Raw genomic sequence first — 26,525 nt, forward strand, 5'->3', positions numbered from 1 at the left:
TAGATGAATGGATCAAGAGATTGTGGTGTACATGTGTGTGTGTGTGTGTGTGTGTGTGTGTGTGTGTGTGTGTGTATGTATATATATATATATATATATATATATATATATATTCAATGGAATTCCACTCTCCATTAGACAGAGTGATATCACATCATTTGCAGAGAAATGGAAGGACCTGGGAAAAATTATGTTAAGTGAAGGGAGTCAGCCCCAAAGAGGCAAAAGTTACACATTTTCTCTCACATGTGGAAGTTAGAACAAGTTTCTAAATATATGATAAATACCTTGGGGTGGTAGGCAAGTGTATACAAATGTATTCACTGAAATAGGGTAGATTCAAGTGGGGGAACTCAGTGTCATTCTTTAGGTAAATTAATTAAAATCTATCTAAATTTATCTTTATTAAAATTCTTTAATAAAATAAGCACCAGGAAATGGGTACCTGAAAGGGTTGGGTGAGATTAGCAGCGGGGGGGAGGGAGGGAGATAGACAAATGAAGAGAATAAATGGGGAGAATGCAGTAAAAAAGTCAGTGTAGCCCACAAAATTAAGAAAGTGAGGAAGGGGTGGTTAAGGAGGTGAGATGAGAATGTTGAAGGGGTAAGGCTGATCATGACACATCGTATTCATCCACTGCTTTGTTGAATGACAACTCCTTGGTCCAACTATGTACAGATAACAAATTAAACAAAAGACGTTTATACTGACATATATTAAAGCTTCACACAATTGCTAAAAAGAAGATAAAAGACATGGATCTGCTATCTGCTATTAACAGCGTTCAGCCCATAGTTTGGAAATATGAAATTCTGTGTAGCTCACTTCAAAATAACAAAGTTTGTTGCCATTCTGGTTAGGCAGCCCTTCATTAGGGACTGGAAAGTTACCTGTTGTCAGTATTTGATAATGACATTAACAAAAAATGGAAAAAGTACTTTGCCTTTAGGACTCACCTCTATTGTCCCTTAGACTTAAATTTTAGCTACTTAAGAGTAGCCTGTATTGGAATCAGATTGTCTAGTAGAGCTGCCAGCACTGAATTAATGAAATAGTGAATTAATGAAATAGCTAACCATCAACATGCAAATGGATTCACTCCTGTTCGTAATAGATTGACAACTGGGACTAATAATCTCTAAATAAATCTCTAAATATACATAATAATAAGAATTATTATTAACTATTAATAATCTCTCTCTATATATGTATATAGTCTGATCTAAAACTTCCACCAACTTGATTCCTAAAAATAATTAAATTCAGAAAAATTCAGGAAGACATTACACAGAAATACTGTTTACAATGGTAAAAATTGAGCAGTAATATTATTTTATGATATAATATTAAGTAAGAAACACAAAATTCAAAAAGCAGGTTTGTCTAGTTGCTTTACCTCACGAGAATAGCATTGAGCTTCAGAGAAAATGAACGGCAATTATATCAACTGGACCAAAATGTGGAAGGGGAAAGACTGGATGTGAATAACCAATGCAGGAATTAAATACTCTCTGAATAATGAAAATGGATTGTGTGTGTGTGTGTGTGTGTGTGTGTGTGTGTGTGTGTGTGTGTGTGTGTGTGTTCCTGTACTGGGGCTTGAACTCAGGGTTGGGTGCTGTCCCTGATCTCTTTTGCTCAAGGCTAGCACTCTACTATTTGAGCCACAGATCACTTCTGGCTTTTTGTGATTAATTGGAGATTAAGAGTCTCAGGAACTTTCCTGCCTGGGCTAGATTTGAGCCATAATGCTCAGATCCCAGCCTCCTGAGCAGCTAGGATTACAGGCATGAGTCACCAGCACCTGGCTGAAAATGCATGGTTTTTTGGGTCACATTTTAAAAATTATGAACATGTCTTCTTTTTACCCTGGAGAAACAAAAGACAAGCTGAGGCCGTAGTGCATAGGCTGGGTAAACCACAGTGACACACAGCCCATGTTTCTGTCATATCTTTCAGGTGACCCCGAGCCCCTGGAGCAACAGAAGCAGCAGATCACCAATGAGGAAAGCACAGAGCTGTTCTCCTACAAGGGCAATGACGTCGAGTATTTCATGTCCTCGAGTTCTCCATCTGGCCTATACCAGTTGGAGCTTCTTTCAACAGAGAAGGACACACATTTCAAGGTATATGCCACGACCACTCCTGCATCTGACCAGCCATACCCCGAATTACCCTATGACCCCAGAGTCGATGTGACTTCTCTGGGCCGCACCACAGTGACTTTGGCTTGGAAGCCGAGCCCCACAGCCTCTCTGCTGAAACAACCCATCCAGTACTGTGTGCTCATCAACAAAGAACATAATTTCAAGAGTCTCTGTGCTGTGGAAGCCAAACTGAGTGCGGACGATGCATTCATGGTAGCACCCAAGCCTGGTCTGGATTTCAGCCCCTTTGACTTTGCCCATTTTGGATTTCCTTCCAATCCTCTGGGTAAAGAACGCAACTACCTTGCAAAACCATCTCCAAAACTTGGCCGCCATGTCTACACAAGGCCCAGGGCGGACATTCAGAAAATCTGTATAGGAAACAAGAACATCTTCACCGTCTCAGACCTGAAACCAGACACTCAATACTACTTTGACGTGTTTGTGGTCAACAACAGCAGCAACACTAGCACAGCCTACGTAGGGACCTTTGCCAGGACCAAGCAAGAAGCAAAGCAGAAGACTGTAGAGCTGAAAGATGGCAAAATTACTGATGTGTTTGTGAAGAGGAAGGGAGCAAAATTTCTACGGTTTGCTCCAGTCTCTTCTCATCAGAAAGTCACCATCTTCATCCACTCCTGTCTGGATGCTATCCAACTGCAAGTGAGAAGAGATGGGAAACTTCTCCTGTCTCAGAGCGTAGAAGGCGTTCGGCGGTTTCAGCTGAGAGGAAAACCCAAGGCAAAATATGTCATCCGTCTGAAAGGAAACAAGAAAGGAGCGTCCATGTTGAAGATCTTAGCCACCAGCAGGCCCAGCAAGCAAGCATTTCCATCCCTTCCTGAGGACATGAGAATCAAGACCTTCGACAAGCTTCGCACCTGTTCTTCAGCCACGATAGCTTGGCTAGGCACCCAGGAGAGGAACAAGTTTTGCATCTATAAAAAAGAAGTCAATGAACATTACAACGAAGAGCAGAAGAGAAGAGAGCAAAACCAGTGCCTCAGCCCAGCGACGAGGAAGAAATCGGAAAAGGTCCTCTGTAAATATTTCCATAGTCAAAACCTGCAGAAAGCAGTGACCACTGAAACCATTCGAGGCCTCCAGCCAGGCACAGCTTACCTGCTGGATGTTTATGTGATCGGTCATGGTGGGCACTCTGTTAAATACCAGAGCAAAGTGGTGAAAACAAGGAAGAGCTGTTAGTTGTCTCCCACAGAGGGATGTGAGGTAGAACTCTAGGAAGGAGGTTGTATCACTTGATCTAGAAACTGACTGTACATGGAAAGAAGCATGTCAACCTGTGGAAACTGACACTGATTGTAACTCATGTTCTGGGGTATCCAGTGGTACCTACATGCATTCCAATCCAGAGGACATCTTAAAGGAACAGTCACCTCCTACCCCCACCCCCCTGCCCACTGCATGAACCACTTCTAAATTATTTTATTACCTGAAAGTTTTAAAAGATAATGCCACTCATTGCCCTCACTCCTGCAAAAGAAATCATTTCTCTCTATAGATGCTAGTGGATATATAAATTATTTTATAAAGTCTCGTTTTAAATGTCAGTGTGTCTATGATTGTAAACTATTCAATTCTTTCCTGTCCAAGTACAGATGGAATCTAAGTATTATTAAGTGGACAGCCCTCTAGTCAGTTATATTGCTATTGTAAATTCTCATTTGTTAAGTAAAATGTTGAAATTCTATATGTATCTCCTGTACAAAGTGGACATACATTATATTCGTGTACATATAATTAAAGATATTAGATTCTCTACTGTTCATTTTCCCAAGCAGCTAACCTTGTGTGTTCAGTTTCCAATCTTTCCCTAAAACTGCACCTTTCTGTAATTTGGCACCAACATGATCTCCTTTGAACAGATAAGAGGACACTACGTTTCTCTACAGAGACTGTGGCATCAGAAGCAGCTTATTATAATGTGTATTTTGATAGTTAAAAGGAGCCAAGCATTGTTTGGGATGAGCGCTACTGCAGACTTGTTTTAGAAGAAGACATGACAAATGTTCCCTCAGCAACCAATGAATTGTCCTAAAGTATATCAGATTTTAAACATTTGCTTTAGGTTGCAAAATTGAGGTACTCCCAAGTATTTTTAGTCTGCTTGAATATATATTGAATATGTAATATAGTAAATATATATTGACTATATTATATCATATGTATGATATATATATCATACATATATATCTATATCATACATATATATCTATATCATACATATATATCTATATCATACATATATATCATACATATATATCATACATATATGTGTGTGTGTATATATATATATATATATATATATATATATCATCAAGTCTTGAGGCTTGAACTGAGGACCTGGGCACTGTCCCTGAGCTTTTTTGCTCAAAGTTAATACTCTATCACTTGAGCCACAGCTCCACTTTCAGATTTTTTGGTGGTTAATTGGAAATAAGAGTTTCATAGACTTCCCTGACTGAGTTAGCTTCAAACCGTGATCCTCAGATCTCAGCCTCCTGAAAATCTAGGATGACAGGTGTGAGCCACAAGCACCCGGCTTGAATATTATTTTAACCTCTACTTCAAGCAACTTATCAAACACCAAAATAGACTCTAGTTAGGAAGAAGATGACTTTGAAAGATGCTCTTCCTAACATTGACAGGTTGCTGCCTTTAACCACGATTTTTTCCAGTAGTTTTCCCCCCACACACCAGAAAAAAAATGTGCCCGCAGTGATTTAGGCAGATATAATAACTGAAGAGCCTACACAATAGCCGCTTGGGATGGTTTCATTCTCCAGAGATTCAGTCTGTAAATTGTGAGAACACAAGTCCCAAGATTCAGAAAAGCTTGGAATTTCCTAATCATTTAAAAACAATATGGCTTTAGGAAAAGCTGTTTCTTCATATCTTTTCTGATTTATAAAATTGGGTGGGGGTATATTTGAAGAAGATGGCATAGTTAGAGACCAAAGTAAGACCCCAGTGCTTTTCTTTAGTATGATTCGATGACTTAACATTGTTCTGTACGTAAAAGTGAGGACAGCAGTGATCTCTCCTCATTGTCCTCTGTGTGTTGGCACTCAGGGGCTAACCTTGTGCAGTGTGAGACTGTCTACCACTGAGGGAGTAGAAGGGGGAATCCTACAGAAATGGGGTGTGCTCATCTTAGGAGAAAATATACCCTTCCTCAGTATTAATTGGTCCAGCCAACAATGACTATACCTGTACACAGGAATGACACCCCCCAAGAAAATTTTAGAATGAAAAGAACACATATATGCAGTGACCATGTAAACAATCACCTTGGAAGCACACAAAATAAGTGGATATCGCAGATACTCATAGTCTATGTTATGAATGTGGGCCTTAGAGCCCCAACTTTCTCACATTACCTGCATATATATTATTCAGGGCAGTGTGTTAAATAGTGAATCGAAAAGTTACTGTTGGTTATGCTGGCTCATACCTGTCATCCTAGTAACTCAGGAGGCTGAGATCTGAGGATCATGGTTTGAAGCCAGCCAGGGCAAAAAATGTCTGTGAGATTCTTATCTCCTATTCATTTCCAGAAAACCAAGAGCGGAGCTGTGGCTCAAGTAGCAGAGTGCTAGCCTTGAGTAAAAAAAAGCTCAACAGCCCCCCCCCACCACCAGGGCCTGAGTTCAAGCCCCCGGACTGGCATGCACATGCACATGTGCACACACACAAAGGAGTAAAAAGTTAACAGCTGTTTCTGGAGGTAATGGATTTAACTCTCAGATATTGTTTAATGCCCAGGAACCTGGGAAACAGGCCAAACCTTTTGACTTTTCATCCAGCTGTGATGGTGGTTTCTACAGATTCTAGGTATATGCAGAAATCTTTTCATGGCCCCGGTGAAATTTGCCTTTTTACTTGAAATTATAGACAAATGAAAGATACACTGTAAAACGCCTATTATTCATCAATAAGGGGGAGACCTATTAAAGTGAAGTGCCCATATTTACTAATATTAGACTTTAAGAGACCTGAGGGAGCTAGGGTCAAGAAAAAAAAAAAACCTTGCTGGGTGTCAGTGGCTCACGCCTGTAATCCTAGCTACTCAGGAGACTGAGATCTGAGTATCCTGGCTCAAAACCAGCCCAGGCAGAAAACTTTGTGAGACTCTTATCTCCAATTAACCACCAGAAAACTGGAAGTGGCGCTGTGGCTCAAGTGGTAGAGCTCTCACCTTGAGCTGAAGAGCTTTGGGACAGCACCCAGGCCCAGAGTTCAAACCCCCCAAAAAAGAAAACCCTCCCAAAAAAGAAAAAAAAACTTTGTTCTTCATTAACAAAAGAACCAAAAGCCAGCTAAGAAAACAGGTGGCTCAGATCTTTAATCCTAGTTACTTAGGAGGCTGAGTTCTTAGGATCACAGTTCAAGGCCAGTCGAGGCAGGAAAGTCTGTGAGACTCTTATCTCCAATTAACCACTAAAAAGCTGGAAATAGAGCTGTAGCCCAAGGGTCAGATCACTAGCCAGGAGCACCCAGACCCTGAGATCAAACCCCAAGGACCAGCACAAAAATAAATAAGAGTAAAAGCATGTCTTATCTACATTAAGCTCCAGGAGAGCTATGGTATGGCAGACATTTGTAATCCCTGAGTACAATCATGACATTTAGGGCTGAAGAATCTTTAGGACATTTAGTTCTCCTTTGGTTAACTTTATTTTTCAGGTACCAAATAAGAAATTCGAGACGAGAGACATAAGGATAAATTAAGAAAAGTTCTTAAAGTCAAAATAGCCAAGCAGTGGTACTCTCCAGATTCCAAAATTCTAGCCAGATCATTAAACACCAATTCTTGCTGTAGAAAAAAAATATTCTCAAATAGACACAGCCTATTTTTCTTACTTTGGATTTCCAAACAGCTTATTTTTTTTTCAAGACCATTTCAGAGTTTCTTAAGAACTATGTGTTATCTATAATTGACCACTCTAAATGTGCAAGGAAAAGATTATGGTGATTTTGTGAACTTTAGAGATACAAAGATTTCTAAATTAGACATGCATGCTCCAAATCTTGAGGTTTTAAGATTGTGAATGACTCAAGCCTATCCTTCTAGTCCCTCAGGAAGCTGAGATCTGAGGATGCTGGTTCAAAATCAGCCTGGGAAGATAGTCCAAGAGACTCTTAACTCTAATAAATCAGCAAAAAGCCACAAGTGGAAGTATGGCTCAAGTGGTAGCCAGCCTAGCAATAAAGTCAAGCAAAAACTCAAATGTTCTGAGTTCAGGCCTCAGAGCAGCACACACAAAATAAGATCATTGGTCTATAGCTTTAATGATGAACCCTGTTACTTGGATGCAAAATTATTCAGAAGCTATACAAATCATAGCACACTATTTTCTTGCTTAAATCACTTCATAGTTGATATCCAGATCCATTCTTTAAATGTGTATGCAAAGATTAGTGGAGAAAAAGACATACATACTAACATTTTTGTTACTCATACACATGTGTATATATGTATATGTGTGTATATACATACATCTATGTGTATATGTATATATGTATATGCATGTATATACACATATATGTATATGTGTGTATATATGTATGTATGTATGTATGTATGTATGTATAGATAGATAGATAGATAGATAGATAGATAGATAGATAGATAGATAGATAGATAGATAGATAGTTTGTGCTGGCCCTGGAGCTTGAACTCACAGTCTGGGCACTGTCCCTGAGCTGCTTTTGGCTCATGGCTAGTGCTCTGCCATTGAGCAACAGCTCCACTTCCAGCTTTTTTCTCTGAGTAGTTTATTCGAGTTAAGAGTATCACAGACTTTCCTGCCCAGGCTGGCTTCAAACTGCCATCCTCAGATCTCTGCCTCCTGAGTAGCTAGGATTATAGGCATAAGCCACCAGCACCTGGCATCATAACATTTTTAAAGTTATAATTTTGGTATTAGGAATAGTCTAAAGTCTAAAACACATTCATACACTTGAGTTTTAGAGTTTAAGAAAGTCTTAATGATTCTTAATGTTTTTGGGAGGATGGCAGACCCCCAGGGAAACACACACACACACACACACACACATGTGCGCACGCACACACACACACCTTTAACATACATTTCAAGAGACGTGATGAACACCAAAGCAAGCTGAGTCCCTTTCAGTACTTCACGAACTCTTCTAGAGCCCCAAGCTCTACTATCTAACTCCATATAGGTAGAATGGAAGGTGAGTTAAAACCTGAATTCAGATTCCTTTGCTCCCAGTTGAACATTCACACAGGACTTGGTTTCAAGTGTGTCTTCATTTTGGAGAGCCACAACTCATCGAGGGGTCCCATCTATGTCTCTGTGGGATGGCTATAAAACAAAACCAGAATAGGACACGATGTCTCTCTTATCACTTGGGAGCTCACTTGGGAACTTCTTCCTTCCCCCACTGTCCTATGGTGCGGCAGATACAAAATCAACTGCAAACTTGCCTCTTGCTTCTCTCCCAACACCAAGCAGAGTGACTGCCACCCTTCACCTGTCTCTGTCATTGTCAAAAGAATCTTGAGTTATCACCATTGAATTTTCCCCAAACAATTTTGGCTAGTAAAATACACAGTAATGTGGACTTTAGCCCTTGTGGTAGTTCAAAGGCTGAGAAGCAGAGAGAATGGTTTTCTCTAAGAAATTACTTCTGAGAAGAAGTTAGAGGTATAGTACAAGCCCTGATTTGATTCAGGGTTTGAATTCTATCCTACATACAATTCATGCTGGAAACTTCCTCCCCAGTCATCATCTTCTATTTAGCTGTCAGCCCAATGCCTTTTCCACTTCCTTAGGAGTGGATAAATTCACTCAAGGAAATGATTTCTTCCTATCCCTACAGTTGTCCTTCCCCACCTGTGAGAAACAATCTTAGTAAATCAAATTTAGAAAGACTTTTTAGATCCACTTTTGACCTTTTCCTAAGGTCTGGTCTGCATATTTTGATGTGTTCTCTCTTCAAGGACAGAGTAGATAAAAGGCAATTGCTCCATTTCACAGAAAAAGCAATAGCTCCAAGATCGAAGGATTCAAGATCTTAGGTATAATGACACTGTGATATTGTCATTAAAGACAGTATCACTAAAGACAGGAGGAAATCACCCTTCCCATAGTGTCCGGGAGCACCCCTGAGTCCTAGTAAAAGATCTACTTAAAACAGAATTTAAGAATAAAGTATCAAGCTGGGTGCAGGTGGATCATGTCTATAATCCTAGCTACTCAAGAAGCTGAGATCTGAGGATAACAATTTAAAGTCAGCCCAGACAAGAAAGTTTATGAGATTCTTATTTCCAATTAACCACCAATAAAATTGAGACATGGATGTATGGCTCAAATGGTATAGTGCTAACCTTGAAGAAAACAACAGTAATGTGAAGCTCAGGGACAGTGCCTAGGCCCTGAGTTCAAACTCCAAGACCGGTGCATGTACATGCGTGTGTGTGTGCACACATGCACACACATACACACAAGATTATAGTATCAGAATGTGGCTCTTCAGTCAGCCACAGAGGAGAACCTTCAGGAAAGTCGAAAGTTCTGTTGAAACTTGAAACATCTCATGCTAAAGCCGTGCTCTGAGACTCTTCAGAACTGAGAATCACTTTTGCCTGAAAACAAAGGTATAGAACAGAGAAGGGTATGGGGAAATCAGATCTCATAATGGGTGATGGAGCCAGATGGAACAGTCTAGAAAATAGAACCATCTCACAAGTAGATGAATGGGTTGTTTTCATCTTGAGATTGGAGTAAAACTGTCTGGGGGCTGGGAAGGTGGCTCAGTGATAGAGTGCTTGCCTTGCATGCATTAGGTTATGGGTTTAATTCCTCAGCACTACATAAGCAGAAAAAACCAGAAGTAGCTCTGTGGCTCAAGTGGTAGAGCATTAGCCTTGAGCTGAAAGCCAAGGAACAGTGCCAGAGTTCAGGCCCCAGAGTTCAGGCCCCACGATCAAAAAAAGAAAAAAAAAAAGAATCAAAATGTCTGTTCTCTCTCCCCCCATGAATACCAGACAAAATTAATATCCAATTCAATTACCATAGTTTGTAAATAAGCAAATAACCATGTCTTGTCTAGAATTACCTTTTAGTATTACTCTCTCTATTTGTATAAGATAACAAAATAATATGAACATTTGTTTGCAGATATACTTGACAAAATCCCCAAATTGTTCATATTTAATTATTACTCTAACCAGATCTTGCTTCTGTGAGAAAGTGCTTGTAATAAAGAAAACCAAGTACTTCCATACTTAGCAGGCCTAGAGATCAGAGTGCTCTACCTCCTCTCTCTTCTAGAATGTATTATGCAAAAGGACTCTACATAGTGGCCTCTTCACCACACAGATGAGAAGTTCCATTATACAAGACAGATAAAGAGTTTTTAAAAGCAACATCCCACCCCAAAAATCTCATGGGTCTCTGTGTATTTCTGGGTTGGTATCTAATACTATGCAGATAGTTAGAGCCAAAATAACTAAGTTGTGGCTTAACCATCTCATTGTTGTAAGGCTAAACACAGATCACACTAGGTACAAGTAGATTGTGTAATCTTGAACCCATGGTTTTTTTCTATTAACTGAGTCCCCCTACATCCCAGAAGGTTTTCCTGGATGCAGTCAGAACATGGCGAGAGAGAACACAAGCATATATACACTAAAAATAAAATAAAATAAATAAATTAAAAATAGCCAAATGAAATGGAGCCAGCTCAATTATGGTAAAGTGTCATGTTCAAAATATATTTATAAAGTGGCACCAGTGGCTCACGACTGTAATCCTAGCTACTCAGGAGTCTGAGAGCTGAGAATCAGAGTTCAAAACCAGCCTGGGCAGGAAAGTCCGTGAGACTCTTATCTCCAATTAATTCCCAGAAAACCGGAAGTGGCGCTATGGCTCAAGTGGTAGAGTACTCTCCTTGAGTTGAAGAGCTGAGGGACAGTGCCCAGGCCCCAGAGTTCAAGCCCTAAAGCGACCAACCCCCCTCCAAAAAATCATCCCCAAAACAAAAAACCACACATACATTTATAAAAACAATCCATTAGGTGTCCATGGCTCCCACCTACAATCCTGACTATTCAGGAGGCTGAGATCTGAGGATCACTGTTTGAAGCTCGCCAGAGAGGGAAAGTTCATGAGACTCCTATCTCCAATTATCCATTGAAGAAGCCAGACATGGAGCTGTGGCTCAAGTGCTAGAGCACTAGCCTTGAGCTAAAAAGCTCAGAGAGAGCATTCAGGGCCTAAGTTCTAGCCCCAGTACCCACATACAAAAAAGAAAGAAAGAAAGAAAGAAAGAAAGAAAGAAAGAAAGAAAGAAAGAAAGAAAGAAAGAAAGAAAGAAAGAAAGAAAGAAAGAAATTATGCCTTTCCATTGAGCACTTCAAAATGCTCATACTGAATGACTTCTTTCTGCCCAATAAAGCCTGGTCTCTCTTCCAGTAAAGAGGTGTAAATTACAGGGCAAATTGCTTGCTGAATTATGCCTCCTCCCCATAGCACAGGATCAGGGTTTCTCTTGGGTGAAGACAAAGAAGATCTCTGGGCAATCATCAGCTTTGGGAAAAGACATGAGAGGTAGGAAAAGAGGGAAGGAGGGCAAGAATCACAGCGTTTCCATCCAGGCTGCATTTTGGACATGTCTCATTGACAAATGGCAGAGAGCTGAGCTTCAAACACAGCTGTGTACTGAGCAAACTTGACCACTCCAAATACCAACTTCTTGGGTGAACATTCCAGGATACCAGGGTTGAAATGTGCAGATAAACACTCTACTCTATGAGGGATTTTTTTTTGGTGCCAAAGCATACAGAATATTTAGAGTCTGCTATGGAAATCTTGCAGGAACAGAACTTCTCATTTTAGATCTCTAAGGACTTGAAGCCATTCTTAGACTACTTACTGCCTTTCATAAAACCCACTCCAACTTTAAAAGTCTCCTGATGGCTTACCTATATGAAAAGAAAGAGGAAAAGACTGTATTTTGACTCCACTGAATTTTCTCTTCTCCGCTGAAGTTTTGCAGACTAATAAAGAGACAGATCAGTGGGGGAAACAGTGCTGAAATGGGAATTGGGTATTTTTTTTATACTTCATTTGTAAAATGAGAAGAGTAGTGATCTCTAAGTTTCCTTTCAAGAAAAAAAATCAGGGAATCTTACAGCCTTTAAGAGTGTACTGAGTGCCAAGCATTTGAAATATAATCATTTAATCCTCAGAATACGGCTCAGCTGGAGATTTTATTGTATTTTTATTGAACAGTTGAGCAAATCAAAGAAGCAAGAAATTATATAATGTGCTCAAGGTCACAGATGGAGCTGGAATTGATTCTATGGTAGGGCTGGCACCAAGTATATGCATTTTCTATGTTCATAGGATGCTTGTGAGTTCTACAGCTTATTAGTAAGGTAGAATCAATCAGACAAAAATATTTACCCCAAAGATTATAAACCTTGCTACAGTAAAGCTACCAGCACAACCATGTTCATTGCAGCACTATTCACCATAGCCAAAGTATGGAATCAGACCAGATGCCCCTCAATGGATGAATGAATCAAGAAAAAGTGGTGTGTGTATACACAATGGAATTTGATTCATCTATTAAAAATAATAATATTATAACATTTGTACAGAGTGGGAAGGCCTGTGGGGAAAGACCTTAAGTGAAGTAAGTCAGGCCCAGAGACACAAAGGAGCCATGTTTTCCCTTATATGTGGAAGGTAGATTGAGCTTACTTACTTAAAAGTATAAATATTTTGAGTGGTATACAAGTTGTACAGTTGTATTAACTGAATATGGTAGATTCAAGGGAAAACTCAGTGTAATTCCTTAGAAAGACAAAGTCAAAGGTTAGCAAAATAAAATATCAGGAAGCAGGTACTTGAAAATGGTGGGGTGGGTCAAGGGGGGAGGGGTAGACAAATGAAGAAGAGAAGGAGATAAATGCAGTCAAATGAAGTAAATCCTTCAAAATTCAGAAGAGGGAGAGAAGGGGTGGGTAGGGAGGGATGGGTGAGAATGTTGAAATAGGTAACAATAAAAATATACCGTATTCATAAACTGCTTTGCTGAATGACAACTCCTTGTTCACTACTTAAAGATAATAATGAAAAAATTAAAAATTAGAACATGAAGAGTGCATTGACAAAAATTGGAGAAAGTCAAGATACATTCAAAATGGGCCTGGATATCCAGAGATTATCTTCATGGGCAATACAAAGAACTGGAAAAAAATAATGGACAAAGTATTGCTAAGTTCCTATACCTGTGTAGAATTTTCCTATCTTATACTGTGTTAATTACCACCCCAAAATCTTGCTTGTTGGTTGCTTCTATCTCTTACTATACAGAATTTGCTGTAATAGCTATAATGCAATGTGAAACATAATGTTTATAAATCTTTATTTAATCCTTTTTTGTTTTTACCATAGAAGGAGTTGTCTTTGTTTTCTGCCTTCTTCCTTACTTATGTACCATCTTTTGTTATAGTTTATTATTGTTATTATGTATGTTAATTTTACAAAGTGGTTACATGGTAACCTTTCCATGCAAGCATATAGTATTCTTTGATCCCACTCACCCTGCTTACTGCCTTAGAGAACAGACAGCTGTCCACAGAACCCACTGGCAGGAATCTACTTTGAAAGTTTGTTAGATGTGAATACATTCTATGTAGAACCTGGGAAGTTCTTGAAAATTATGTTCTTTTGACTTTGTTCCTATGTAAACTTCACCTCAAGTACTTGATGTTGAAGAAGCCAGCCACATCCACTGCTGGAGTCAGGCTGGAAGCTAGAGACCTTTGTGCCTGGCATGGAGCACAACAAATCCTGGGACAGGACAGAGGAAGCATCATCTGGGTTGGGATTAGCAGGCTGTGGTTTCTTTCATTAACCTTTCTCAGACAGATGCTAAGGACAGATGAGGGCCCAGTTGTCCCTCTTGGCCTCTTTTAATATAATTCTTTTTCAAATTGCTAAAGTGAATTTTATTTTATATATGTATATTATATAACTATAATATCTAATGCAATTATTATATCATTATATCACATATAATAAGTAATTGTGACATAATCATATAGTTAAACATGCTAATTAATATTTAATAAACATATAAATATAATTATAATGATTTATGACATGGTTTTATAGATAACTATATTATATATTATATGTAATATAATAATATGTAGTATATTATTATATATAATATAACATATAATACTTATATAATGCATAATATAATCGATAATATATTTTATCTATTATCTATTATAACATATTATATAATACTTATGCATAGTATATATTTTATAAATAAAATATGAAATATAAGTATATAAAATTATTTATTTGCATATATTATACAATATAATTATATACTATACATAATTACATTATGTTAAAGTATATTATGCTATTTTATTATAATTCTTAATATTAATTATATTAACATATTATAATAACATTATATTCTTAATATTAGATGTGCATATAATACGTTATATATAATTATTATTATGTATATATAGTGTGTGTGTGTGTGTGTGTGTGTAAAAACAACAGCAACACATAACAGGAAATTTCTACCATCACTATAATCCCTTTCCACAAAAGGCAACCTCTCTTCAAAATGCTTTGTTGTACTAGGAGGTTCTGTGACTGGTTTTTCCCACGTGTCTTCCCACACGTAGACACTGTGTGGCTGGCGTCTGTCCCTCTGCTTCAGGGAGGGAGGCCGCCCGGGTACCCACAGTCAGGACCCAGCGAGCGGCCTGTCCCCTGGCCTGCGCTTCCTGTTCACAAGACCTTCCTCTCCCCGCCAGCAAAACACTTCAGAAATCCTCTTCATCTTCAGCTTATTAGTATTTGGGCAGGGAGTCAGGCGGGGGAAAGGGTACCCCTGACAATACACAACATTGCTTGGGGGGTTAATGTGCACATAATTGTAAGAATCAGATAAATATAGTTAAGTGTAGGTTCGAAGAAAAATGTTTTAAAGTCCATTTAAAGTGCGTTTTATATTAACATTTAGACTGAGCGCCGTTTGGAGTGATCCGGTGTTTCTGTTTCACAGTCATTATGTTGACATTTGGCAAGTCAAGCTGACATGTTTCATAGAAATTTTCCTTCAGTGCATGTGGCAGAGAGACTGTGTTAAAAGCAGGTCACCCCCCCCACACACAAACACACATTTCTCTTTTCTATTTCCCCCCAAACCTCTGCTCCTCCAAGCTTGATCCACTTAGAGCAAAGAGTCAAGTGTTGGTTTTTTTTTTTTTTAACTCATTTTGTTGTAGCAAAAATACTTAACATGAGATCTACCCTCTGGGCACATGATTAACACAGCCCCAGAATTCATCCATCTTACAGAACTCAATCTTCATCACCACGGATCAGTAATTCCTCATCACCTGTCCCATTCAACACACCTGACTGCTTCAGATACCTCAGCTCAGTGGAATCATGCATTCTCTGAAGGACATTGAGCATGGTGTCTTCCAGGTTTACTCATGCTGCAGCTGAGTCTTTTTAGGGCTGTATATACTTCATTGTTTGTATGTGGCATGTTTTGGGTATCCATACACGTGGTTTTCATATACTGGCTATTGTGAAGGATGCTGCAGGGAACACAATAGCCTAGGAGTCTTTTTAAGACTATGATTTCAATTCTTTGGATATATTTTCAGAAGTTGGAGTCCTAGATCACCTGGGGATTTTATTTGTAACCTATTGTGACTTTCATACTGAATTCCGTAGTGGCTGATCAGGCTGCACTCCTATCAGCAGTGTACCTGTGTTCCAGTTTCGGGGTAAGGGGGGAGGTAATGGTTCCATGGTAACCAGTTGTACAAAACACTTTTTCCCTATGTGTCTTTTCTGAAGAAAAGCCTAAGTCCTTAGTCGCATTTTTAACCTGGTTATTAGTATTTCTGTAACTGTGTCATAGAAAAAAAAAGTGCTTTCTTTTTTTTGGTATTTTTTTTATTGTAAAAATGCTGTACAGAGGGGTTACAGTTACATGAGCAAGGCAATGAGTACATTTCCTATAGAGCATTGTTATCTCCTCCTTTGTTTTTCCCCTACCATCCCCTCCAATTCACCTCCACAACTACTCACCACCACCCCCACCCCTCCACCTAAGTTGCAAAGTTCGCTTTCAACATAGTGTCTTGTGCATCATCTCATTGTTACAATGGGTCAACCTGTATCCCTATTTAAACATTCTGTTTTTTCCCTTCCCCTTCCCAAATTAGGGAAGTGTATATACAAGATGCAGGGCACCGACATCAAATACAGTGAAAACAGGGGTTATACCGTGGGGGAGGAACATACAAAGAAAAAAAATCACATGGTACATCATAAATACGTTAGAAACAATAGCAAGGAAGAAAAAAACATTTGTGTCCCTATCTTGGGGTTCATTTCGCTTAATACCATCTTATACTTGGTTATTAGTATTTTTGTAACTGTGTCAAGGTATGTTTTGGAGCTGGTGTTCTTATCAGATAAATGGTTTGCAAAGATTTTCTCCCAGAGGTTCCAGAGGTGGCCTTTTGACTCTGTGACTGGACAGAGGCTTTTCTGGTTGTTTGTGTTTTAGGTTTTTTTTTTTTTTTAGTTTTGAATGTGTCTTGATGTGACATCCATGTCTTTCTGAAGTCAGTCTTCACCTGACTTGTGTTTTGAGTCTCAATTACATATCCGGAAGTGTTGGAGAGTTTCCTGTTGAAATCAGAGGTGTGGCGAAGGAAAGATTCATCTTCTCTCTCACTGTCCTCAGTGGAAGCATCTAGCATCTTTAGGTCACCTGGAGACTTTCTCCTGCTTTGCACTGTTTGGGCTATAGACCTATTGAAGACAGGCACAAAAGGCAGGGCAGAGAAGTGCAGGGTTAGCTTTATTTGTCTGGGGTTCTGTGTCTTGTCACTTACCTCTGCCCAAGGACTGCAGGTAAACACCATGTTAGTTCCATTTCATGCTCTGTTACAAATTCTGCTTAAAGAAACAATCAGAGATGGTTCTGGTGGCTCCCACCTATAATCCTAGCTACTAAGGAGGCTGAGATATAATCACAGTTCAGAGCCAACCTGGGCAAAAAAGTTCATGAGACTATTATCTCCAATTAACCATCAGGAAACCAGAAATGAAGCTGTGGCTCAAAGAGGCAGAGTACTAGCCTTGAGCAAAAGAGCTCAGGGACAACACCTAGCCCTGAGTTCAAGCTCCACTACCAAATCCCCAAAATAAAGAAGTAATTAGAAAAAAGTAAAATTAACTGCTCCCTAGGAACCTATAGACAGCTAAATGAAGATTTGATTACTATATTTAAAGCATATAGAGTAAAAAAGAGATATTACATCTGCATTTCGGGTAAGATAAAATATACGGTTCATGCTAACATCTGTTTCGTTGTACTAGTCCTGATTTTATATGTATTTACCAAACTTTATATTTATTTAATATAAATACACAGAGGAATAAGGTTATTCATAAAACCATATAGAAACTATAATAACCATAACATATTTGGCTTGGATTGATGCTTTCAAGTCCCAGAATAAGAATGGCTTTTAACTTTTCTTTTTATTTTCCCTCCCTGCTTTTGTCTGGCTTTCTTGCAAAGTTTTTTCCTTGCTTCATAAAACCAGTTGGGGATGCATCTCTCTTCTTCTAAGAAACAAGTTGCATAATATGAAAAGTTACTGTTTTCTTACTACTTGATAAAACATTGCTGTGTAATAGCTGGAGCTCTTATCCTTCTAGGATCTGAGTCTTTATACAATTATTTATTGATTGTATTCTATTCAGGTTTTCTATTTTCCTAAGCCAACACTTCCGTTCAGATTTTCTTTTAAAATGTGGCATTTGACAAGTTTTGTGAATGCATTGTTTTAAAGTTGTTCAGGTAATTATGTAATGGTGTTTGCACATTTGTTTTTGTTTTATTTCTGCTTTTTTTAAAAAAATATTATTTTCAGTGATGTCTTAGTTGCTGGACTCTTCCCAAGAACTCATCTCTTTGGTCTGTTGTCTGTTTTGTTTTATTAGAAGAAATTTCATTCAACTTCTAAATTATTTCTTGGGGAGGCATTATTAATTGTGATATTATCTCTATTTCTGTTTTTCCAAATCCCCTTGTAGTTATACTGTTTTTTTATATTTATACATTTATTTATTTATTTGTCTGAGATGGAGACACTATATCTGTTGCTTTTGTTCATTGGCTGGTATTCTTCCACCTCAGTTATACTTCCAACCCGATGCTGCTGTTTTTATTTTTTATCTATTTATTTTTGGGGGTCCAGTCGTGGGGTCTGAACTCTGGGCCTAGGCACTGTCCCTCAGCTCTTCAGCTTAAGGCTAGCGCTCTACCACGTGAGCCACAACACCACTTCCAGCTTTTTTCTTTTTGCTTATGTGGTGCTGAGGAATCAAACCCAAGGCCTCATGAATACAAGCCAAGCGCTCTACCACTGAGCCACCTTCCCAGCCCCGTTATTTTTATTTTTAAATTACATGAATTGATCATTTAACTTTTGTGTTTGTGTATGCTAATGCTGGGGCCTAAACTCAGAGCCTGGACCCTGTCCCTAAGCTATTTTTCTCAAGACTAGTGCACTAGCCATAGCTCCACATTAAGTTTTTAGGCTGGTTAATTGGAGATAGTATTCTCATGGATTTTCATGCCCATGCTGTCTTTGAATCACAATCCTCAGATCTCAGCCTCCTGAGTAGCTAGGATTTACAGGCATGAACCACCAGTGCCTGCTTTGATAATTTAATTTTTTTACTTTTAATTTTTTTTTTTTGGTCGATCATGGGGCCTGAACTCTGGGCCTGAGTGCTGTCTCTGAGCTCTTCAGCTCAAGGCTAGCGCTCTACCACTTGAGCCACAGTACCACTTCCAGGTTTTTCTGCTTATGTGGTGCTGAGGAATCAAACCCATGGTTTCTGCATGCAGGGCAAGCACTCTACCACTGAGCCACCTTCCCAGTCCTTATTTTTATGTTTTAAATGTTTGAATAAACTCACTCTGGCAATGTAATTCCTATGTCACAGTGCAATTCAACAACTTATCTGCTTGCTTTTATATGGGTTGTTGTGATTATTCTATTTTCTATCACCTATGAATTGATATATTACTTTCTTTTGGCTATTTAGATTGACCAAATTCCACTGTGGTGCAACATTTGTTCTTTTAAAGTTTTAAAGATATTTTTTTTTTGGTTGGTCATGGGGCTTGAACTCTGGGCTTGGGCACTGTCCCTGAGCTTTTCAACTCAAGGCAAGTGCTCTCCTGCTTGAGGCACAGCGCCACTTCTGGTTTTCTAGTGGTTTTTATTGGAGATAAGTGTCTCACGGACTTTCCTGCCCAGGCTGGCTTTGAACCTTGATCCTCAGATCTCAGCCTACTGAGTAGCTAGGATTACAGGTGTGAGCCACCAGCACCTGGCTGATTTTTTTTTTTTTTTGGCCACGTATGTTGGCTCATGCCTGTAACCCCAGAACTCTCAAGAGATAAAGATCAGGAGGATTGTGGTTTAAGACCAACCAGGGCAAAACACCATCAAGACCTCAACAACAACAACGAATGTGCACAGTGGTACACATCTGTAATACCAGCTATGTAGGAGGTTTACTAGTAGAATCAAGATCCAGGTCAAAACACGAGATATCTGAAAGATAAATATAGCATAAAAGACTGGGGCCATAGCTCAAGAAAGTAATAGGTCACCTGCCTAGCAAGTTTGAGTATTTAAATTCAAATCCCAATATTACCAGAAGGAAGAAGACAAAGAGAAGGGGGAGAAGGAGAAAGGGGAGACAGATATAGATATGTTCTTTCTATCTTATTCATGATCAAATGCTCCATGAGGGTTTATAAAGAAATGAATATTTATAAAAAGTGAATATTTTCATTATGGAAACTACTGTTTCCATAGGCAGAATGACTAGTCATGCAGTTTGTGGTTTGTGTCATTCAACTTTGTACTTATCTTTTTCTTTTTGGTTTGTTTTATGCATCCATTTTTGATAAAAAATTTATTATAATCTCCAACAGGTGTAGATTTTTAAAATTTTCCATGTAACATTCTTAGTTTTTGCTTTATGTAGTGTGTGACCCCATGTTTTAACATGCTCAAGATTTCATAGCTTTCGAATGCTGTTCTCTTAAGTCATTTGGGAAGAGAATCTATACCATATGGTTACTTGCTTAACCAATGTGTTGTCTAATATTATTTCTAATGAAGTTTTCATAGGTTGATAATTTGCTAAAACTATTTCTATCCCTGTAAAAAAAGATATGTTTTGTGTGTGTGTGTGTGTGTGTGTGTGTGTGTGCGTGCTGATTCTGGGACTTGAATCCAAGGCCTTCATTTAGCTTTCTTGCTAATAGCTGGCTGCTCTACCACTTGAGCCACAGCCTTAATCTGCCTGTGCTAACTTTGAATCACAATCTTCAGATCTCAGCTTCCTGGGTGGCTAGGAGCCATCAGCACCCAGCTACATATTTCTTTTTGAACAACTTAATGATGAAATAGAAATGGACTGTTAAATCAATGATAGTGTTTTGCTGATTTTAAAAGTTAAATAATTATCGAGTTGAACTGTATTTAATTTTATTTTTGTGAGAGTCCTGGGGCTTAAAAACTCAGGGCTTGGGAGTTATTCTTGAACTATTGTGCTCAAGGGTAGTGCTCTACCATTTGAGCTATAGCTCCACTTCAGCTTTTGGGGTGGTTAAATTGGAGATAAGAGTCTCAAAGACTTTCCTGCCTGGTTTAGCTTTCACCTGTGATCCTCAGACCTCAGTCTCCTGAGTACCTAGGATTATAGGCTTGAGCCACCAGAGCCTGCCTGAATTTCAAATTTTAAACTCTTCGTGGTCAGTGGGAAAATGGGTACATGATTAGTTACATAGATAAATTACCACAGAGCAAAATTATTCTACCAATCTCTTAAAGAGATAGCTTTCCCTGGCATCAAGCCCTAAATAAAACTTGAGAAGAACTATTATTCTAAGGTGATGGTACAGAAAGAAAACAATGATGAATTTTCTCTTCCTACAAGGGAGTGATGGACAAGTCAGGACAAGACTTGGGAGGTTCTGGGCAAGACATCGCTTTCTTATATCTGGGACTGGCAATTTAGGCAGAAGGGTACTTACTCATTTATCCATGCATCACAGGCCCTTGCACACTCCTGAGAATTCAGATGGCATCTAGAAGATTGGGATCAGCAAACCTTAACCAAATTGAGGCTTTTGTCTCCCCTCGAGGGCTGTTGTTGATTGCTTGGAAAGCCAATATTTCCAGACCATTTATTTCAAATTCATCCCACTCCAAGGTGTTATTTTGCATGGCCAGCACTCCTGTACTACCCCTGGCACAGCTGTTGATTTCTCTGTAATTAAAATCCTCACAGGGAGAGCCAAAAACTGGCCTTTTACCTCATGTTCTCATTAGTCTGGCTTTTCCTTCACATTGGATCTCTCTTTAGGTTTGTCAGAAGGAGACTTTCATTACAGTCTTTTGGCTGCAATGTTGTTTTTACCAGAGCAAATGGAATTTGAAAATCCCAACCAATCGCCCTTCACTGTTTTGCCAAGGAGAAAAGAAAAACATGGCTAATTGGGCTTCCAAAGGGTGTCATTTCAGTCCTAACAAGTGAGTGGTTGGTCTTCAGGATCTATTGTTTAAGAAAATTTGCACAAATTTTAAGTCACAATTTTAGTGGAAGATGTTGAGTTTGGGATTTTGTGTGAGGTTTAATTTCCAGAACTCAAGAAGGTAGGCACACTTTCCTGTGTTACTGACAGCCGTTGGTTGGTTGGTGAGTGTCAGCTTTGAATGTCAAAGACAGAACTGAAAATTGCTTCTCAGAAGATGTTTGTGGCCCCAACAAGGCAATCTTTGGTTAGTATTTGTCCTACTTTTGACTTCATCATGTCTTCTTGAATTCAACTTACCCAGTCTCATTTGAATGTTACAAGGCACAAAATTGGCGCTGGTGGTTCACATCTGTAATCCTAGCTACTCAAGAAGCTGAGATCTGAGGATCATGGTTCCAAGCCAGCCCAGGTAGGAACGTTAGTGAGACTCTTATCTCCAATTAACCACCAGAAAACCAGAAGTGACATTATGTCTCAAAGTGGTAGAGTGCCAGCCTTTAGTAAAAGAGCTCAGGGACAGTGCCCAGGCCCTGAGTTCAAGCCCCCAGATAATAAGTAAGTAAATAAATAAAATAAGATAAAATAGAATACAAATTGGTGTGTTTACCTCTAAGTTTTCTTCTTTCAACTCTGGTTGGATGTGTTTTTGCTAACCCAGAGGAAAGAGAGGAAAGATAGCTGCTTCCTGTCACTAACTTTTATCAGCAAGGTATTGAGGGGCGCCTGGTACCAGGCTTCCACACTTAGCCAGATCATACCCAGGACCCATAAATCAACCCAAGGTTGCTAACACCATTGCAGACAGCAGGATCCAAAGAGGAAATTGCATTGAAATGAAACCTGGTTTCAGATCAAAGAAAACCTCAGCCTTGCAGTACTTCTTTTTTCTCTCTCTCTTTTTTTCTTCTTGTTGACATTAGTTTTACTCTAGTTTCCTGTTACACTGCTTTTGCCTCCTTATAAACCAGGACTGGATCTCTGTAAACCGTAGCAATAACAGGGGGTTGGAAGGCATGTGCATTCAGAGACTAACACTTCAATGACTTCCATTTGACTACATAGCAAAATAATCATAAAGAATTTATCACTCGGATAAAAGAAGGAAAAAGTTGTGTTAATAATAGCCTATGTGCATCCGTAGCTGGCAGGCTCTGTTCTTTAACTGTATTATGCAAACATTACACTCTATCGTGGCCCACGGCTGTGAGCATCCCGTGCCAGGGCCCCACGGTGAGCCTGTTTAATGTTATGACTCCAACTTCAGTGATTACATTCTCTGACACTCGCCTGTTGGGGAAGCTGATGTCGCAGATCTTACTGTTTTGGTCTTCACTCCTTAAAGCCCTCCCTGTTTGCAGTGCAGATAAGGTAGATGTTTTGATAAGGTGCAGAATGTGAAGAAACAAATGGACACCATGGTGAGCCACCCCCTCTGTGACTTGTTAATTCAGAAACAGAATGGAAGCCATCTCACCTTAGATGTTTCTAGTAAGACATAAAAACCACAGAAACACAGATATTACAGTCGAGTAATTGGGGGAGGGTTCTAGAAGCCATGCAGTCTAGCACTGGCATTTTGACGCTCCTCAGAGACTCTATGATGAAGCACAAGGCCCAGGCGCAAGTTACAAAGACTCTTTGTGGGTTGTGTGTGTGTGTGTGTGTGTGTGTGTGTGTGTGTGTGTCCTGGGTTTGAACTCAAGGTCTGGGTGCTGTCCCTGAGGTTTTTTCTTTTCTCAAGTCTAGTGCTCTACTACTTGAGCCATTGTTCCATTTCTGGCTTTTGGGTAGTTAATTGGCAATAAAAGTCTTACTTTCCTGTTCAGGCTGGCTTTGAACCATGATCCTCAGATCTTAGCCTGCTGAGTACTAGTACAAGCATAAGCCACTAGTGGTCAGTTCCTTTTTGTCTGGCTCTTCTGTTCACTCACACAATTCCAAACGTTATCAACAATTGTTAACATGATAGTTGCAAATGTTCAAAAGTATCTCCAGTGAGCAAATATAGTCATTATATTAAAAGTACATTAATAAAAATTGAACTAAATAATTTGAGAGTGGGGATGGGGAGGGGAAATGGGAGAATAAGAGAAGGGGTGACATTGAAAAGATGCACTTCCCTCACAACCTGACCTATGCAACTCTGACTTCTTTGCATAACTACTTAATAATAATAATGATGATAATGATAATAAATTATCTGCTCAAAAATCATCCCCAGTTACCAAAACTCCATGCAAATCTAAACTCCCTTGAAATAATGTAAGTGGTAGTCAGGAGGGGAACACTTTTATCGATTTATATTTTTCCCATTTGCCATAACAATGATCATTAAAAAAAATACTTCCATGGAGCTTTACTTTAGAAATAGTGATTGGAAAAAATTATATTTAGTGAAGTAAGCCAGACCCAAAGAAACATAGGTCCCATGGTTTCCCTTATTTGAAATATCTAGTATATGTCTGAGTCAAGCAGAAAAGGTCAGATAGGGTGATGTTAGGGAAATAAACCCTAAGATATGTATTCAAATGTTTTTTTTTCTTTCATGCGATTGTTTCTAACACATTTATAAGATGATTTCTTTGTTGCTTTGTATGTCCCTCTCCTACGGTATAACCCCTGCTTTCACTGTATTTGATGTCGGTATAATTTGTGGAGGGGAAGGAAAAACAAATAGTTTAAATAGGGATACAGGTGGACCCATTTCAACAATGAGATATACAAGTCGTTATGTCGAAAACAAACTTTACAACTTTGGTGGGGGTGGCAGGGAGGATTGGGGGGAGGCTGGGGGAAGATGGGAAGGGATGGGAAGGGGAAACAAAGGAGGAGGCTACAATGCTTGATAAGAAATGTACTCATTATCTTACCCATGTAATTGTAGCCCCTCTGTACAGTATTTTCACAATAAAATAAATAAATAAGAATAAAAAATAAATAAATAAAAAAGAAAAAGTGATTGGCAACAAAAATATTAGAGTGAGAGACGGACCCCTCTAACAGTTCTTCTTCAAGCTACTGAGTCCTGGCCTAATCCAAGCCCATTTTCTCTCAGTAAACAAGTCCAGGCCAACCCTTGCTGAGGAGTTAAGGGGCAATAATCTTCCATAACAAGTGTAAAGCTTATGAGGTACCTGTCGTTTGCAGGCCTCTGGATGGAACTCACACCCCTTCTTGGCAAGGCTAAAGGCAATGAGGACTGATAAACACCAGAGCTGGCTCAGAAACAGAAATTCAATTTGCTTTTGTAAAACAGGACTAAGTCACAAACAATATCAAAGGAGGAGGGGCCTCATCAGAGCTGACCCCGAAGATGGGTTTTTGACACAGGGCAGATAGCAGGAAGGTCTTACCAAGCAGGAGCAGAAGATGACCAGCAAGGTGCTGTCTGGGGACCAGCCTCAGGCTCCCTCATTGCAAGCAACATTATTGGCATCCCTTTTCCCACACCATTGAAAGCCGGCATGGAAATCTACCTTGGAAGATGTTGCTGGGGAGATGTCTTACTGTTCCACTCTGGCTGTGAGGAAGGAAGGATTTGCAGTCGCCATGCAACAGGGAGCAAGAGACAGAGGAAGGCCGAGTTCAACGTGGCAAACTTGAAACTACCATTCACAGTGGAAGCCAGGCACCGGTGGCTGGGCCCTGTCATCCTGGCTACTCAGGGGCTGAGCTCTGAGAATGCCGGTTTAAAGCCAGCATGGACAGGAATGTCTGTGGGACTCTGATCTCTACTTAAGCAGCAGAAAATCTCAAGTGGCTCTGTGACTCAAGTGGTATAGAGTGCTGACTTTGAGCACGAAAGTCCAGGAGGAGCACGCGGGCCCTGAGTTCAGTAGCTTCTGGAATTATAGGTGTGCACTGCCACACCTAGCTTATTTGTTGAGATGGGGAAGTCTCATTAACTCTTTCGCCTGGGCTGGCCTTAAATATGATCCTTGTGTTTTTCTCTTCCCAAGGATCTGAGATTACAGCCATAAGCTACTGTTTACCACTTAGCACTTCTTAAAGACCCTGTTTGTCATAAAAAATGATTTGGCAATATTATTCTTAGAAAGTAGCAGAGGTCACACATTAAGTATTTGTACAATGATATACATTTTAGGCCACTTCTACCCCAGTTCTCTTGCTTAATTTTCACCATAACTCTATCAGCAGGAATTTTATCAATAATTTCAGAGGAGGATACTGAGGTTTAGAGACAGGAAGTAGCTTCTTAAAGGTCATATACCTGCATTAGGACTGTGTTGTTGTCAGATCTTAAATCTGCCTATCTTTAATTCTTCTTCTTTTTTTTTTTTTGCCAGTCTGGGGGCTTGAACTCAGGGCCTGGGCTCTGTCCCTGAGCTTCTTTTGCTCAAGGTTAGCACTTTACCTCTTGAGCCACTGCGCCACTTGCGGCTTTTTCTGTTTATGTGTTACTGAGGAATCGAACCCAGGGCTTCATGTATGCTAGGCAAGCACTCTACCACAAAGCCACATGCCCAGCCCTATCTTTAATTCTTTTATTTTCCCTTGGGTTGGCCTTGCGGCCTGGACTCAGGGTTTCAAGTTCTATTTCGGCTTTTTATGCTAGAGGCTGGCACTCTACCACTTAAGCTGCAGCTCCACTTTTGACTTTTTGCTTGTTAATTGGAGTTAAGAGTCTCACAGATTTTCCTGCTCAGGCT

General features: G+C 39.4%; 1 protein-coding gene across 1 annotated transcript in view; it reads left to right on the forward strand.

Moving 5' to 3' along the window:
- Positions 1-3,948, forward strand: part of Ndnf (neuron-derived neurotrophic factor) — a 7,668-nt gene extending 3,720 nt beyond the window's left edge. Inside the window, exon 2 of the mRNA XM_013022117.1 lies at positions 1,961-3,948. Within this exon, the coding sequence (XP_012877571.1) occupies positions 1,961-3,354 (1,394 nt within the window). The 3' untranslated portion in view covers positions 3,355-3,948. The remainder of the gene's footprint in view (positions 1-1,960) is intronic.
- Positions 3,949-26,525: the final 22,577 nt, after the last annotated feature.

This window comes from Dipodomys ordii, unplaced genomic scaffold (assembly GCF_000151885.1).
Source record: "Dipodomys ordii isolate 6190 unplaced genomic scaffold, Dord_2.0 Scaffold60, whole genome shotgun sequence".
Taxonomy (NCBI): Eukaryota; Metazoa; Chordata; class Mammalia; order Rodentia; family Heteromyidae; genus Dipodomys; species Dipodomys ordii.